The sequence below is a fragment of the Lepidochelys kempii genome, chromosome 6 (genome assembly GCF_965140285.1).
Source record: "Lepidochelys kempii isolate rLepKem1 chromosome 6, rLepKem1.hap1, whole genome shotgun sequence".
NCBI lineage: Eukaryota > Metazoa > Chordata > Testudines > Cheloniidae > Lepidochelys > Lepidochelys kempii.
The window spans coordinates 122031063-122047425 of NC_136385.1; the positions used below are offsets into that span (position 1 = coordinate 122031063).

The 16363-nt window shown below is 42.3% G+C and overlaps 1 protein-coding gene across 3 annotated transcripts in view; it reads right to left on the reverse strand.

Moving 5' to 3' along the window:
* The window catches only part of DAAM1 (dishevelled associated activator of morphogenesis 1), a 185509-nt gene that overhangs the window by 23928 nt on the left and 145218 nt on the right, over positions 1-16363 (reverse strand). For 2 of the 3 annotated variants that reach the window (XM_073349967.2, XM_073349966.2), the window contains exons 16-18: positions 14544-14573; positions 12539-12642; positions 768-852 (exon numbers count right to left, since the gene is read on the reverse strand). In XM_073349967.2, the coding sequence (XP_073206068.2) occupies positions 768-852; positions 12539-12642; positions 14544-14573 (219 nt within the window). The remainder of the gene's footprint in view (positions 1-767; positions 853-12538; positions 12643-14543; positions 14574-16363) is intronic. The other variant, XM_073349968.2, reaches the window with a different exon arrangement.

A 16363-nucleotide genomic window follows, 5' to 3' on the forward strand; every position in this document is an offset into this window, starting at 1 on the left:
AGCTGGAGCCTTGTGTCTGGTTTCTTTGTGAAGGGCCAAACGCCCTGTAGGAGTTCAATCAATAAAGAAATCAGGATTGTGACAACATTGCCTGATCGCATTCATGGGCTGGGAGTCCCAGTGACTAATCAGATTCGTATGGAAGTAACATGGCGTGCACAGAAGTCACAATGAATCTACACTTGCCAGTTCTAGCTTGAACAGAATGTCATCTTCATGCTCTGCATACCAATGTGAGCCCTAGCTCAGGGAACCTGCAAAACAGCACTGCAAGGAAAGGACCTGGGGCCAGACTCACTGCTGCACTGCTCCAGCTATGCACAAACAGAACTCCATCGGTTTTAAAAGGAGTGAGAGCCTAAAACTGGAATAGCACTGGTGCAGGAGACTCCTCATCTGATGTACTTCCAGAAATTGGGATTTTGTCTAGCAACAGCAAACCATTGATTGGACTGAGCAGTCCCCTATGATGTCAAATGCATTGCTGGAATCTGAGCACAAGGCTCTGTGGTTATGAAAACATGATCAGTAAATACTGTTTAGGTCACATTTTCTGAGTGGCACATCCTCTGCTTTGGAGAGCGAAGGTGTTGTAAAGGCTCTGGGGACAAGCTCATTTCTGTGTCGCAAATCCCAGCTACTCCTTCGGAGTCATTTTAAGCCCACCATTCAATAATCTGTCACAAGTCTTTGCCTTATTTTGAAAGGCATCCAATACTAACAACCAGGCGCAACAATTAGCATGACAGTAAGCGTCTGTCACTCACCTGCTCTAACATGTCTTTCGGCAAGTCCTCTTGTTCATCCATTGTTAAAATTGCATGTTTGATTTCATCATTTGATAATTTCAGCCTGGGAAATGACAAACGGATGTTCAGAAGACTGTCATTCACACATGAAATGCAGCCTAGTATTTGCGTTATCAACATTGGTTCTTCATGATGCTGTTTTGCCTGGACAATTTAGGCAAGACTCATCCAGTAACCCAAGCACACCCCTCGACAATACGGCAAATCCTTTCCGCAGATCTGAACTTCCCTCAGGGCCTTACATAAGAATCAGAGATCAGCTCCAGGGATGCCAGCAGGACCCTTTTCTGTTTGACTCACTGCTGTGGAATTCCTCATATTACAAGGTCAGGGGGAGGGCAATGCAAGCTGGAAGGAAAGGTTAGTTTCATCCCATTATATAATTTAACACCTGAATAACAAGACGGCTCTTCTACTCCATGCCATGAATGACACAGAAGGAGAGTGGAGGGGAATAATATCTTCCTCCCTTTGACTTATTATCTGGTTGTTTTTCAGCAGACACTTATTATTTGGCCAGTTAGCATGTTAAAAATTGGCAATTATACAAGTGTTTATAGTTAAAATCCTTCCTTTCCGTCCATTCCACACCCCGGGCCTGGGTCAATCACTCCATTGTATGTACTGCACCTTGGAGGCAATGACGCGGCTCGGTCAAGGGCTCATTCGGTTACAAGACCAGATCATTTGGAAGCCTACGGAAAGCTGCAGAAGATCGATCTTCACAACCGAAGAGGAGACCTGGTGATATTTACCTTTCCTCCTGCTGCAAAGTGGCCTGGGAATGTTCTCTGAAAGTGTGTGCGTTCTTGTCAGACACCCTTTTTTAAAACACCGCTACACAGTCTGTTATATCCATAACACGGCAATTCATTTCTTTTTTATGGAGCCAAATGTTAAGGTCCTGATGTGACAGCCGCCATCTTGGCTGACACACTGGGGATTGACTTCCAGAGCCAACAGCATGAGCTGCTATAGTTTGAGCTAGAGTCAATACTTCCTAGATGGGGCTGTAATATGCTCATATCCTCTGTGGATCGGGTACAGACACGGGCCTGCAACTCACCAGTTGGTTACGCTGACTCAGGCAATTTCCCAATTGACTTTAACGGGACTTTGACTAAGTCAGGATTGCTGGATTTGGCTCATTATTATTATTTTCACGTGATTATTGGACAAACTGTGTGTGTGTAAATTAGCAAACTTTTGCTGCCCCTTGACATCTTTTTGAGGTTTAATTTACTTTTTCCACTTCCTCTGACACCAGAGGACCTCAGGTTGGAGTCTATTAAAACAAGAAACTACCTCAAAAAACAACAGCTGAAATTTTCAGCCGTAACCAGTCATTCTGGGTGTCTCAATTTTTGGGTGCCCAACATGAGACACCCAACCGCTTGATTTCCAGAGAACGGGGGCTCAGTGCTTTTTGAAAATCAACCCCTTTCCTGTGTCTCAGGCTGGAAGCCAAAAAATGGAGGCACCCAAAATTACTAGGGCTTGTCTACATGGAGAGTTCATGCATGGACTCTACCGTACTAGTTTACTGCACATTGAGCCTCCATGCAGACCCTGCTACAGCACTGCTGTTTCCAAACAGCTGTACGTCAGAGCTCACTATGGACCGTTTAATGCACAGCAGCATGGTCCACATGGCCAGTTAGTGCAAAGCAAGCTAGTGTGCTGTGGATTCACAGCCTAACTCTCCACATAGGCAAGCCATTAATTCCTTCTGAAAAGGTAGGCAAATGCAGAACAACAAGTAAAAAAATCATTTGCTATACTCCCTATTGATTTGGCACCAAACACCACAGAATCTAGGCACTTTGGATGACATCCTGGCCCCACTTCAGTCAACGGATTGGTGGGGGGGGGGGATGTGGGGAAGGGGAACAAAACAAAACAAAACAAAAACAACAACAACCACCACCACCACCCTACACCACATTCAGCTCCTCCTCCTTGGTTTCACCAGCCAGAGATTAGGGCTAAATGCATCTGCAGACTTCCCTTCCCAGCTTGCTGGGAGGGCTTTGCTTGCTTCTCTTCCTATTTTGCATTATGGTGGATGGAATAATTTAGATGCAAACGGAAAATACGCCCCTCTGTAGAGTTAATGAAAGGGTGTTCATTCCAGGGAGTGAGCATGGCATTTGCATATTATTGGAACACCGGGGCTGTTTTATTTTCAGCACTGTGTCTATTTGTGTGCTCTTAGCACCCTCCGAGGCTTTGTCTGGATTCCACCTCATTTAGCCTTGGTTTGAACAGCACAGCCTCTGTTTCCCTTTAAATGCATGCCTACAAGAGAGAGCGTTATAGGGTGAACTCGCACAAGGAAAAAAAACAACAGAACTTTCACATGTTGCAGTATCAGGAGCTGGTAGGGATGGTTAAAGTCAGCATTGTAATTCCCTGGATTTCACACACACCAATCTACTGAAAAGTTCACTTTCTTGCATTGATTGTCTATGCATTCTCTCTGCCTGAAAGCCATTTCCCACTCCTGCCCTTGGTAAAATTTGAGCACAATCCGTTCAGCTGTTTATTTACAAGTTATGAGAGAGTGACCACACACACTTTTCCAATTGTAAAATTATTCTAACCATCATCCCTATGGGCTTAAACAGGATTTGAGTGGTGCATGGGCATCATGCTAGCCCCCTGTGCGCAGAGTGAATTACACCCTGAGTGAATAAATACCACATTCAGCTGCACATGAAATCAGCTCCTAACCAAAGCATGGCAGTGGTTTAGCCACACAACAGTTACAGGAAATAATTTAGCAAACAATCATTTTGGTATTCCTGTGCAAAAATAACTACAATGTATTTTCAGAAATAGAATTTGCTCATTTGGGGGAAAATTGTCTGAATTCTTAGGATTCAAAAAGCATTGTTAAAAGCAGAGAACTACATCTATATACACAAAAAAGAGTCTTTAAAAAGTGCAAACAACAAGTTAACATTTGAAAACAGCCAATTGTGCTTAATTAACCGGATCTATTAATGTGAAGTATTATTTGTTGCGATTGTATATGGCATTGTTGAGACCATTACTGGAAACATTGTCCAATTCTGGTATTCGTGCTTCAAAAAGGATATTGCAATATTGGACAGATTTCAAAAAAGAGCCACAAGAATGATTCAAGGCCTATATAGACAACGAGGAGTCCGATGGTACCTTAAAGGCAAACAGATTCATTTGGGCATAAGCTTTCGTGGGTAAAAAAAACCCTTCTTTAGAGGCATATGTATAGTAAATAAAAACCACGAATTTGCACAACTGTGGCTCTTTTGGGTAACATTGATCACTAATTTGGCTTCTGAACCACTGAAGTCTGAGTATCACTGCTTTAAAGAGACTTAAGTTCCATCTATTTAGCTTAACAAGAAGAAGGTCAAGAGGGGACCTGATAGTGGTTTAATAGTACCCACACTGGGAGAAGATTTCTGATAATAGAGAGAGTTCTAATTTAGCAAACAAAGACATAACGAGATCTGATTGCTGGAAGTTGAAGATACAGACATTCAAATAGGAAGGCACATCTTGATTTAAACAGTAAGAGCAATGGCCCATTGGAATAATCTATCACGGGATGTGATGGATTCTCCATTACTTTGAATCTTTAAGATTTCAAGACTGGGGGTGAAGAGTCAGAAAAAAAAAAGTCCCGAAAGTATTTGCTCAAAGTTCACTTTAAGCTCAGTTTTATTCTACTCTATTCAGTTCTCCTTTACTTTCGACACCAATGCCTACAATACAAGGGCATCACAAGAGAGCTCATCCAAAAATGAGGAGGAAAAATGGTGCCTGACCTGTGGGAAGGCATGGGCACTGCTGTAAAATGGACATGGGGTGGGTGTGTGTGTGTGTCAAACCTGCAGCAACAGGTAGCTGTATGCTGGGTGTATCCTCCCTGTCTCGGACAGACATCTAGCAGGGGGGAAGGATGGCCTAGGGGGAAGGGTTCTGGCTGGGACTCAGGAAATCTGTCTTTGAAATGGGAATTGGAGCCAATTCTTCTATGTGATCTTGGGCAAGTCACCTGGGCCTCAGTTCCCCACCTGCTAAATGGGCATAGCACGGCCCTGTCATCACAGGGCTGCAGTGAGGACAGACACACCAACGCCTGCGGGATGCTCGGATGCTACTGCGGTAGGGGCCAAGACTGAGATAATCAGACCTGCAGGGTCCATCGGGTTTGTTTATTTAGGATTACACACTTCAGTCACACTTGTGTAGCTTGCCGCGCCAATGAAATCTCACTGCATCACCTCAAACAGTTGGACAAGGCTTATGCTGCTTGTGGTCTGCAAACAGTTCAAAGGCTGAAACAGGCATGAAATCATTGGTTTCATATGACAAAACTATAGAATGGTTTTCTCTGGTGGACACAGAAATGCAACCGCTCCCTTACTTTGATCAGTCCCAATGGGGTTGTTGAACTTGTCCTCTCCTGAAGCTTAACTTGAGGGCCACCACATTAGCTTCACTCCTGCCAGGGAGCAGCCCTGTCCCTCTGGCTTTTAGATGGTTAAGCAGCCCCCAGGCAGACTAGCGTCACATCAAAAAGCTTTGCACCCTCCCCCAGAAACGAACGCATTAGCTCCACTGAACGGCCACATTCTACCAGATGACAGAACCAGAACGCAGGGAACTGCAGTGGTCTTCGGGGTGGTATTCTGGGTGGTTTCATGTTCTAACACATCCAACCCCTCTGACTTGGCCAGTTACTGGGTCAGTCTGGCCTGTACCAAGATCACCGAAGACTGAATTCAAACTAAAAGCATGGCCTGAAAAGTGGCAATGCCACCTGCCCTCACCCTCCTCCAGTGATCCCTATTCTGGATCTGTGAGGTACCACCTCTAGAGAGAAGCACACAGCTCAGTCTCCTTACCCAGCTAGCCTCTGGTTTTCCTGTGCAGACTACTAACAAGGGTCATGATTAGTGCCAGGTGTAACAGTACATTTTCTAGGTGACTACATAAAGCTAGTTTTATACCCATGCATGGGAGCTAGGGCACAGACCGCTAACTGATGCCATGTAGGTCACTGTTCAGCCAATAGGCAATAATTACATTTCCATCACAAACATCCTGGGCCCTATCTGAACTGGAGTCCTACTACAGACTTTTCATAAAGCCTGCTCGTTATATGCCGAGTTTAAAAACTTTTCCCAGAAGTGACCCAAAATGAATGCCCAGAATTGCAACGCTTCTTAGAACTAGAGTGTTCCTTAATATCTTTAGAGAGAAATCACCCGGTGCTGGAATTAAACAACTTCTCAGACAATTTGATGGGAAAGAGGCCAGTGAAAGCTACAAGCCTATCACTGCTGGCAGCAGCTGTCGAACGCAAACCGTCTGAGAGGAACTGGGTCACAGTATTTGCTGTCACGGGGATTTAAACCCCGCAACTTAGAGATGCAAAGTGACAGTTCACAAGCTTGACCAATGCAGGGTATTTGGGGCGGCTTTGGAGAGGCAAATGGAGAACCTAATAAGTGTGAAAGGAAAAAACAAATTCCACATTGAAAGAGGCGCGGCCTCTTGAAAAGCCACATTGAATTAAGAAACATGCTCAACACAGGCTCGCAGAAGAGAGAAACAAAACCAGCCATTCACCTACACGAGACTTAGAAATAGAGACACTAACGTATTCATTTGCATCTTACAAAACACACTACATGCCTCCTGCACTAGAAAAACCTGACCAGAGCAGAAGCTGTGATGTGGTGGTTTGTTGAAAGAGGCCCAAAATGCATTGACATCAGCATGCTTTGAGTATACTAAAAAAAGAAATGTCAAAAATATTTCCATGTTACATTACTAGTTTGAGGAAAACCTAGTGATCTCACTAAGCAGCAATTTCTCCCAAAACAAGAAAAGCAAACAGCAAGAAAGAGAGATAAAGTATCTAGCCAGCCGTAATCTTTCCACGCTGCAAACCAGACAATGCTGTTTAGCTTACCAACGTCTAGGCTAAATGAAGAGCTGACTGTGCAGTCTTTTCACATGCAAAACTCCAATAAAAACGTCTACTGGTGTTCCACAGATACAGAAACAGGACAGCATTCACTGTGAGACAACTAAGTAACTCTCTTTAGGTTCACACAATACACCATAGAACAAAGTACATAAATTTGTCCTCACAATACCTAGGAGGCAGGGCAATGCTATTATCCCCATTTTACAAATAGGGAACTAAGGCACACAGAGGCTAAGTGACTTGCCCAAGATCACCCAAGAAGTCTGTGGCAGAGCAAAGAGTTGAACCTAGAGCTCCAAAGTCTCAGGCTAGTGCACTAAATACTGCAGCATCCTATGCAATGCCTTCCCCGCAAGGCCATCCTTCTTAACGAGGCCCTCCTTCTTCTAATCCATTTTGTGTTAAGAGTAAGCAGTCTGCAAGCTTTAAGGGGCAGGGACCTGATTTCTCACCAGCTTGTAAAGAGTTGTGTAGCTTTATGGCACTGCACAAATAACTTAACATGGGCCTTGATCCTGCAAACACTTGGGCCCAGATCCTCAAAGGTACTGAGGCGCCTATCTTGCATTGATTTCAACAGGAATTAGGCACCTAAATATCTTTGAGGATGTTGGCCTTACTGCAGAGCACAGCGCTTGCTACTGTAATTCTACTGGCTTCACTACTTACAGCAGCAAAGGTTTGCAGGATCAACCTTAGGGCTGCTACTGAAGCTCTGAAAGTTACAGTTATATAAACCCCACAAGCCTCTCCAAACATGCTGTGAAGTAAAATGTCGGCATGACAGAGTGGCTGGTCCTCCTGTGTCATTAAATTGAAAACAGGCACCAAACTCATGCAGTCAGTCAAAGACAGGCCTGTCCTTCAAGCTCAGTAAAAGCTCACACCAGGTCAAATTACCTCAGCTACAGAACTGCTATTGTCCAGCACACAGAGTCCAGGCTGTACTTAACTGCAGGCTGAAGATTAAGGAAACATCAAACAGCCCATTTTAGCAAATAAGCTCTATTTGGATCTGCCAAGTGTCTATTTTTGGCTTATTTCACTTCTTAGATTAAGGAGAATATAAAAAAATAATATACTGTAGTTTAAAAATTCCCGCAAAAGCCCATAGCATTCCCCTGTTAGTAAGACTATTTGGCGTTTTCCACAGTCAAACCAACTTACAAATATTAACTAATATTCAACACATCCTATTAGGGAGATAAGAATATTTAAGCCAATCTTACAGAAGGGGAAACTGAGGCAGACAAGTTATGTGACTTGTTCAAGGCCACAGAGGAAGCCAGTGTCAGAGGCACGAAGAAAACACCAGAGTCCTCAGTCAGGCTCAGGTCACTTCCCATGAAGAAAGGAATCAGCTGGCTTATGCACTGCCCTCATTACCAGTCTAATGAGAGGGTGGGTTATGAAGAACAGGGGTTACTGGTTCCTCACCAGCTCCACATTGGAGGGGGAAGACTTGTTAGAAAAACAAACTGAGGTCCTGATTAAGCAAGGCTCTTAAAAATATGCTTTAAAATTCAGTACGTGAGTAGCCCCAACCAAAGTCAAAAGGACCATTCATGTGCTTAAAATAAGCACATACTTAAATGCTTAGTTAAACTGGGGCCAAAGCCAGTTCACAAGGCAAACAAACACAATCAACTTAACTTGTCAGGAAGTGAGACAACCAACTTTCTAAATGTTAAGTTATTTTCCTTTAAATTGCCCTGTTTAGGGAAATTTCCTCAATGATGAGACTTTTTATTTAATATTTTCCCACCCCTTTTCGAGCTTATTCTGAGTTAACATTTCTTTTCCTGTCCCCCTTTTTTAAGCAAATCTTTGGAGATAAGGCAGCAAATAGCTGGGGCGGGGGAGGGGGACGACATTTGAAATGCAAAGGTTTACATACAGTTTGCTGTACTGAGGGTCAACTTTGTCTCCAGGACAAAGTGAGACATCTAGGATACACTGAAGAAATGCACGCCAGTGAAAATTAACCATGCTTTAAAAAAAAAAAAAAGGTATTTTTAAAGAGATATTGCATAATTTTACAAGGAAAATAAGCCTCCCCTTTTCTGAAACATTATTTTTATTTACTCTTATCTAGACATCGGGTTGGTGAGATGGAGGAGGCTGGGAGACTAAAGGAGTTAGCCAGTGGAGTTCACCAGCAAAGGCAGACAGAGATCGGGGTTGGGTTTTTTCCTCTCCTTAACTTGCAGATATTATACAAGGAAGATCCCACAATGGGAGGAAAATGGCACCTCAACTCCACCGTTAGCGCTCCCTCTGCCTGCACATGACAGGCATTCTGATTCTGGACGCTTCCACCCAGGCCCCGGGTCTTGACTTGCTAGGAATGTGGCCAGAGAGTTCTTTAAATACATTAGGAACAAAAGACAGACAAAGCAAAACGTAGGTCCTCTGCTTAGTGGGGAAGGATTGCTAGTAACTGATGACATCAAGAAGGCTGAGGTGTTTAATGCCTATTTTGCTTCAGTCTTCACTGAAAAGGTTAATGGTGACCAGAAACTCAACACAATTAATATTAAAAATAAGGGGGAAGGAACTTAAGCCAATATAGGGAAAGAACAGGTTAAAGAATATTTAGATAAAGTTAAATGTATTCAAGCTGGCACGGCCTGATGAAATTCATCCTAGGGTACTTGAGGAACTAGCAGATGCAATCTTGGAACTGCCAGTAATCATCTTCTAGAACACATTGAGGACGGGTGAGGTCACAGAGGACGGGTAAAGGGCAAACATAGTCCCTATCTTTAAAAAGGAGGGCCCAGAGAATTATAGACCAGTCAGCCTAACTCTGATACTTGGAAAGATACTGGAACAAATTATTAAACTATCAATTTGTCAATGCCTGGAGGATAATAGGGTTATAACGAACAAATATGGCAAACCAACCTAATTTCCTTCTTTCACAGGGTTACTGGACTTGTGGAGAGGGTGTAGGGGGAAGCAGTAGATGTGATGTATCTTGATTTTAGGAAGGTTTTTCACACAGTCCTACATGACATGCTCACAAGCAAACTAGGGAGATCTGATCTAGATGAAAGTACTACATGGTGGGTGCATAAGTGGTTGAAAGACTGTATTCAAAGAGTAGTTATCAATTGTTCGCTGTCAAACCAGGAGGGTGTATCTGGTGGGGTTCCGCAGGGGTCAGTTGTGGGTCTAGTACTATTCAATGTTTTCATTAATGACTTGAATAATAGAGTGGACCGGATGCTTTTAAAACTTGCAGGTGACACCAAGCTGGGAGCAGTCATAGACGAGTGGTGGGCAGCCAGACCTAGCAGCCAGAACTAGAATCCACACGCACGAGACAGGAGTCAAGAGTTGGCTGGGTCAGGATACCGAGAGGTCAGAAGCAGGAGACAAGAGGAGACTGGGAACCACAATTCAGGTGTCAGGAGTCAAGCCAGAGAAACCGGAGTGGGGCGCACAAGGCACATAGTGCAGAGCAGGGTGGTGCCCAGTTGTTCAGACAGCTTCCTGCTCCTAACACTGGCTTATGTAGGACCAGTGCCCAATCAGCTGCTCTTGGACTTTGCCAATAGGACTTTGGGGCAGAACCTCACATTGGGGCTGGCTTTCATAGGTCTCAGGCAAATTATTGCAAGCAGGCTGCCAGGTGGAGGGTTGGAGCATGGCTGCTCCTAGGAAGCTTGTGGGCCTCCAGTCGAGACCCATAGGCCATGACAGGAGGGGTTGCAAGCACTTCGGAGTACAGGATTAGAATTTAGAACAACCTTGACAAATTAGAGAAATAAACAAGATGCAATTCAATAAAGACAAGGGCAAAATAGTTTACTTAGGAAGGAAAAAATCAAATGCACAACTACAAAATGGGGATTCCCTGGCTAGGTGGTGGTGCAGCTGAAAAGGATCTGGGGTTTATAGTGGATCACACACTGAATAAGAGTCAATAATGTGATGCAGTTGTGAAAAAAGCTAATATTCTGGGATGCATTAACAGGAGTGAAGACAGACACAGGAGGTAATTATCCCACTCAGCACTGGTGAGGACACACATGGAGTCCTGTGTCCATTCTGGGCACCACCCTTTAGGATAAATTGGAGAGAGCCAGAGGACAGCAACAAAAACAATAAAATGTTTAGAAAACCAGACCAATGAGAAAAGGTTAAAAAACTGGCCATGTTTAGTTTTGAGAAAAGAAGACCGGGGGGAGGGAGGGAGGGCGGGATGGGGAAGGACCTGATAACACTCTCCAAATGTAACGACTGTTATAAAGAGGACTGTGAGTAATTGTTCTTCATGGCTGCTAAAAGAAGCACAAGTAGTAATGGGCTTAATCTGAAGCAAGGGAGATTTAGGTTAGACATCAGGAAAAGTTTCCTAACTATAAGAGTAGTTAAGTACTGGAACAGGCTACCAAGGAACTGTGGAATCCCCATCACTGGAGATTTTAAGAACAGGTTGGACAAACACCTGTCAGGGATGGTCTAGGTTTATTTGGCCCTGCTCCCGCACAGGGGGCTGGATTTGGTGATCTCTCGAGGTCCCTTCTAGCCCTACATTTCTATGAAACATGGAATTTAGGCATTGAGAAGTTGAAAAACTGGACCTACCCAAATTCCACATGGAATTTCCTTTAAAGTGATTCTTAGCTTATATGTAATGTCAACATTTTCATGTACTGAAGGAGACATTTTCTAAATGGGACAGGAAAGGTATTTTTTAAAAAGTATTTATCATTTATTTAATCATTCACATTTGCACTCCAGACTAGACTGGCTTGTATTTTCACATAAAATTAGTCTAATCCATTTACTCTGCTAAAGTGCTCCTTTTAGCATGTAAACAGAATTTAGTTTTAAAGACTAGATTAAATTACTCATAGTAATTAAGCAATGATGTAACCCCTTCCAGACTATGAGACTAATTTCATCAAGGGAGTCCAATTACATCACATCCAGGGCAAAGTCAGAGGGGTTTTGCTTATAGCTCTGAACCTCTTCAAATGAATTATATAGTCTTGATGAATATAAATATCTTTGGAAATGTAGTGGGGTCTATAATTCTCTCTATTCTTTAGTATCTCTTGCCAAACCTTCCCTTGTTGCTCCTAATTCTAGAAGCATAGTTTGAATCTGAAAATCATTCACACTCCAAAAATCAAAAGTCGTGCATTGAACCCTCATTACTAGTATTGGACATCAGTTTCCAAACAGCACTCCCCACTGTTCAGGAGCCTAAATATAATAATTACCATGTCTCAGAGGCCAGTTACCCTTGGGTATTCTGCCTAATTGAGCATTTAGAATCTATTTCCCTTTATGATTTTAGCAGAGTCCTTCTTAAATATCACCAAAAAAGTAAAGAAAATCTGGGGTATAAAAAGGATATAAAAATTAAACCTTTCTGAACAGCAACAATGGTTCCCGTAGCATTCCCGCACTGACATCAGGCATTCTCGTGTATCCTATTAAATGCATTTGCCTCTGCAAAACTATACATAAATGGAAGATGTAATTCCATATCTGGGTTCAGGTGTCAGTGAAACTCCTCTGGTTTTATTCCCAGAGTTTCAGTTATTAGAATCCCTCGAGAGGGAATTACAGCATGATCTCCAGTTCAGGGCACATTATTCTTTACAGCTCACAAGTATCAGAACTTAGAATGATACAGTTAGTAAAAAGTCTCTAGGTCCTCTCACAGGACACAAGTAGCACCTAATAACCAGTTTCCTTGAAGGGAAAAGATTAACAATACCTGGAGAGAAGAATATTGCAGTTCTGAGCTCTCCGGCCATCTATTACCGAAAGCTCCTTGACTTTATGTCTGGAACTCAGTGTGTCATCGATGGCATCTTCTTTCTACAAAAAGCGTGATGAGAAAATATGAAGAAACACAGCATATCCACATTTGGAACCCTCCGCACACACCAGTATCATATATAACTGGTCTTCATTAATCATGAATGTCACTAAGGCTTAGCATTAAAACCTGTAGCCTGTAACTGAAATATAATAAGCCATTTTATAAACCAGAGCATGCTTTGAAAGCCACCAGGTAGAAATGTAAATATGTTTTCACACAGGAAAGTTTGAGAATCTACAAACGCACATACACTAATGAATAAATAAAGCAAGCCTTTCCTAGCATATGTATTTGAGATACTTCATTAGATCTTCTATTGAAATGCTGTGTTATGGATGGTCACAGACTCAAGATCACTTTAGTTCTTCTACTGCCACTCTAAACATCTGCAGCATCCACTCACACAGTAATACTCAAATACAAAGTGACCACAACCTGCAGCATTTATTACCCTTTAAGGGGGAGACTTCCAAAAACATCTATGGGATTCAAGAGTACAAGTCAACAGGACTTGTGTTCCTAAATCCTTGGTAGGTTTGACAATCTCCCTCAAATGATTTACAATATACAAAATTGCAGTTACACATGCAGCAGAACAAAAACGGTCAGAGATTTAGTAAACCTGGCTTATGAGGAAAGGTTAAAATAACTGGGCCCGGGTAGTCTGGAGAAAAGACGACTGAGGAGGGATCTGAGAACAGTCTTCAAATATGTTAAGGGCTCTTTTAAAGAGGATGGTGATCAATTGTTCTCTATGTCCACTGAAAGTAGGACAAAAAGTAAGCAGCTTAATTTGCAACAAGGGATATTTATGTTAGATATTAGGAAAACTTTCTAACAACAAGGATAATTAAGTACTGGAACAGGCTACCAAAGGTTTTTAAGAACAGGTTAAACAAACACCTGTCAGGGATGGTCTAAGTTTACTTGGTCCTGCATCAGCACAGGGTGGTATGGACTAGATGACCTCTCAAGGTCCCTTCTACATTGCTATGATTCTATCCATGGTATAAAATACATCGTAACAAACATAATGAATATTACTGAGCTACACAAGTGGTCACATTTCCTCTGATTTTATTTACACTGTTGCAATAATCTTGGATTAATGTTAATAGGTGAATACCTGCCTATTCCAATGATTTCCCAAGGAACAGAACACTGGGAAGGAAGGTGATAATGCTAGCAGTTGTCTCTCAAAATGCATAGCCATTTAGCTTGGGCATCAGACCACTTCATACTTCCAGGGTTTAAAGTGAGCAAAGACATACATTTCTGTTATGGAAGACATTTGCAGTCCAAAATAACTAAGTACCTTTTGATCCTGTTACCATCTAGGAATGAGATTTTTCAAAAGTACTTAAGTGTTGGCCCAACTCTTCTCCCAGGAACTTCAATGGGCCAACTTTGAGTGCTTTTGAAAAATCTTATCCCTAGGAATAAAACCAATATTCAAAAGCATCTTAGTGACTTGGAAACTTAAGTCCCATTTTCAAAAGAGTTGTAAGTCCATCTCTCATTAAAAGTCAATGGCCTTTAGGATAAACTAAGCCACTTTTTTCCCAAAAGCACTTAAGACCCATTTTAAAATTTTACACTTGTTCTCAAACTCTTGTACCTAAGGCAAGTCTGCACAGGACATGTCAAAAAGCATGGAGGAGGTTTGGTATTATCACTATACTTTCTCAGGTTATGCTGTGTGGCGCTTTTTAAAAAAATTCTAATTAAAATATTAATCATCTTTTACAATTATTAAAATATAATATCCAGTAGTATGGCATATAGCGCTATCCTACTTCTAGGTAAGTGTGCTAAACCTGCATTAATTGCTCAAACTAAACATTAGCAAAATCATCATGTTAATAAAAACATAAGATTTCAGCAGAAGCTCACTTACCTGTTTGGAGTTATTGTTCACACAGAAGTCCTACAGCCATAGCAGAAGCATGGAAAAGGCAGTAAAACCAAGTGCAATTCAGTGGTCACAGCAAAAGAAAAAAGAGTCAAAGCATAGTCAGGAAGAACGTATAATACAGAGGTCTCTACTGCAAGAGAAGCACCTGGGGCATACGAATTCTGACAATGGATAATGAAAATGAAAATGCACTGAGCAGTAAAAGAACATAAATGAAAGGGCACTGAATGGGAAAAGCACGCAAAACAGTGACAGGCAGGGGAAGCATTGGTATCTGCTGTTTCATCAATGAACCATGCAAAGGCACTCTAAAACAGGGTGTTAAAGCGAAACATGGAAGATAGAAACAACAGGAAGTCCGGTGGCACCTTAAAGACTAACAGATTTATTTGGGCATAAGCTTTCGTGGGTAAAACCCCCACTTCTTCAGATGCATGGAGGCCTAACAGACTAACACGGCTACCCCCGATACATGGAAGATAGGAAATCCCTCCAAACGTTCTGAAATTCTGCGATCCTTTCATGCAAGAATCAAAAAAAGCTGTGGAATAGCACCAGTGCTCGTTAAGCAAACACTGGGGAGAAAATTGCAATTTCAATGAGTTTTTGGGAATTTCAAGGAGTGAAACGTCAACACATCTGCCAGGAAAAAAAACAGGGCTTTGACATGAAAATGAGATTCTCCCTCCAGAGCAAACTTTGCAACGGCAAAACTTTACCATGGCAACGTGTTTGCCCAAGAACTGTCTCACAGGGGAAAAGCTACTTGGGAGCTAGGCAACCTTGCTAGGACAAGAGAAATACCCTCCCCATACCCAGATTAAACTTTGCCATTGCTCAGTTCCCCAGATATTTAGTGGACTTAGGCATGCCCCTGTAGCATCAACCACAGCTGCACAAATCTGCAGCCTGGTGGAATGGGGTTTTATCATGAAGCCACCAACATGGGTTTTCCCTATTTGTATGCTAGGGTCACTCTGCATAGCTCTAAAGACCCCATCATTCAGATGTGCAATCTGGAGTAATGTTCAAAGGTGCAGAAATACACCTTTTTGAATCAAAATGTCTTCAGTGTTAGATTTACTCCAAATCCAGTTACTACACAATCATGTTTCCTTCCTGGCCATTATGCTAGAAAGCAACTGACAGTCCGGATGGCTGTTTTAACTTATTATTAATCCCTGAACAGACTTCCATCACTACAGCAATTTTAAAGGAAGCCTTTTTACGTAGATTCCTGCTGACTTTCCGCCAATCAGTTTATTAGCTCATGAATGGGGTGGGGGGGAAGAGAGAAAGGGGAAGTGGTTATATAAATTACTCCAGAAGTTTTGGGCATTGATTAAACTAACACCTAGTAATGAACCTGAATTTTAGCCTTTTCTTTCCACAATGCAATTTTTCGCTTCAATAAAGATCCAAAATGAATTTGTAAAAGCTTCCTAGAGTTTTGAACTAAATTTAATCCAACCAGGGAAAAAAAACCCTAGCCAAAATACAAAGGAAGATCAGCAAAACACTGGCCTGAACTCCACTGTCACTGCCTGCTAAGCTGACGTGCCAGAGATCTCTTTCACAAACAGCAATACACGAAGCTTCACAAGGACCTAGAGTTGTGACTAGCTGGAGCAGAGTGATGATGCTCTAACTCCACCTTGAAACACTGCTGGAGCTAAGCATGTTTCTGCTTCCACTAGGGACAGGGCTTTAGTTTCCAGATTCTTCATTCCCTGGGTAGTAGCCCCCTTTTTGCAGGTTTCACATTTTTGTAGCATTTGAACAGCAGCAGCAAAAGTGGTGCC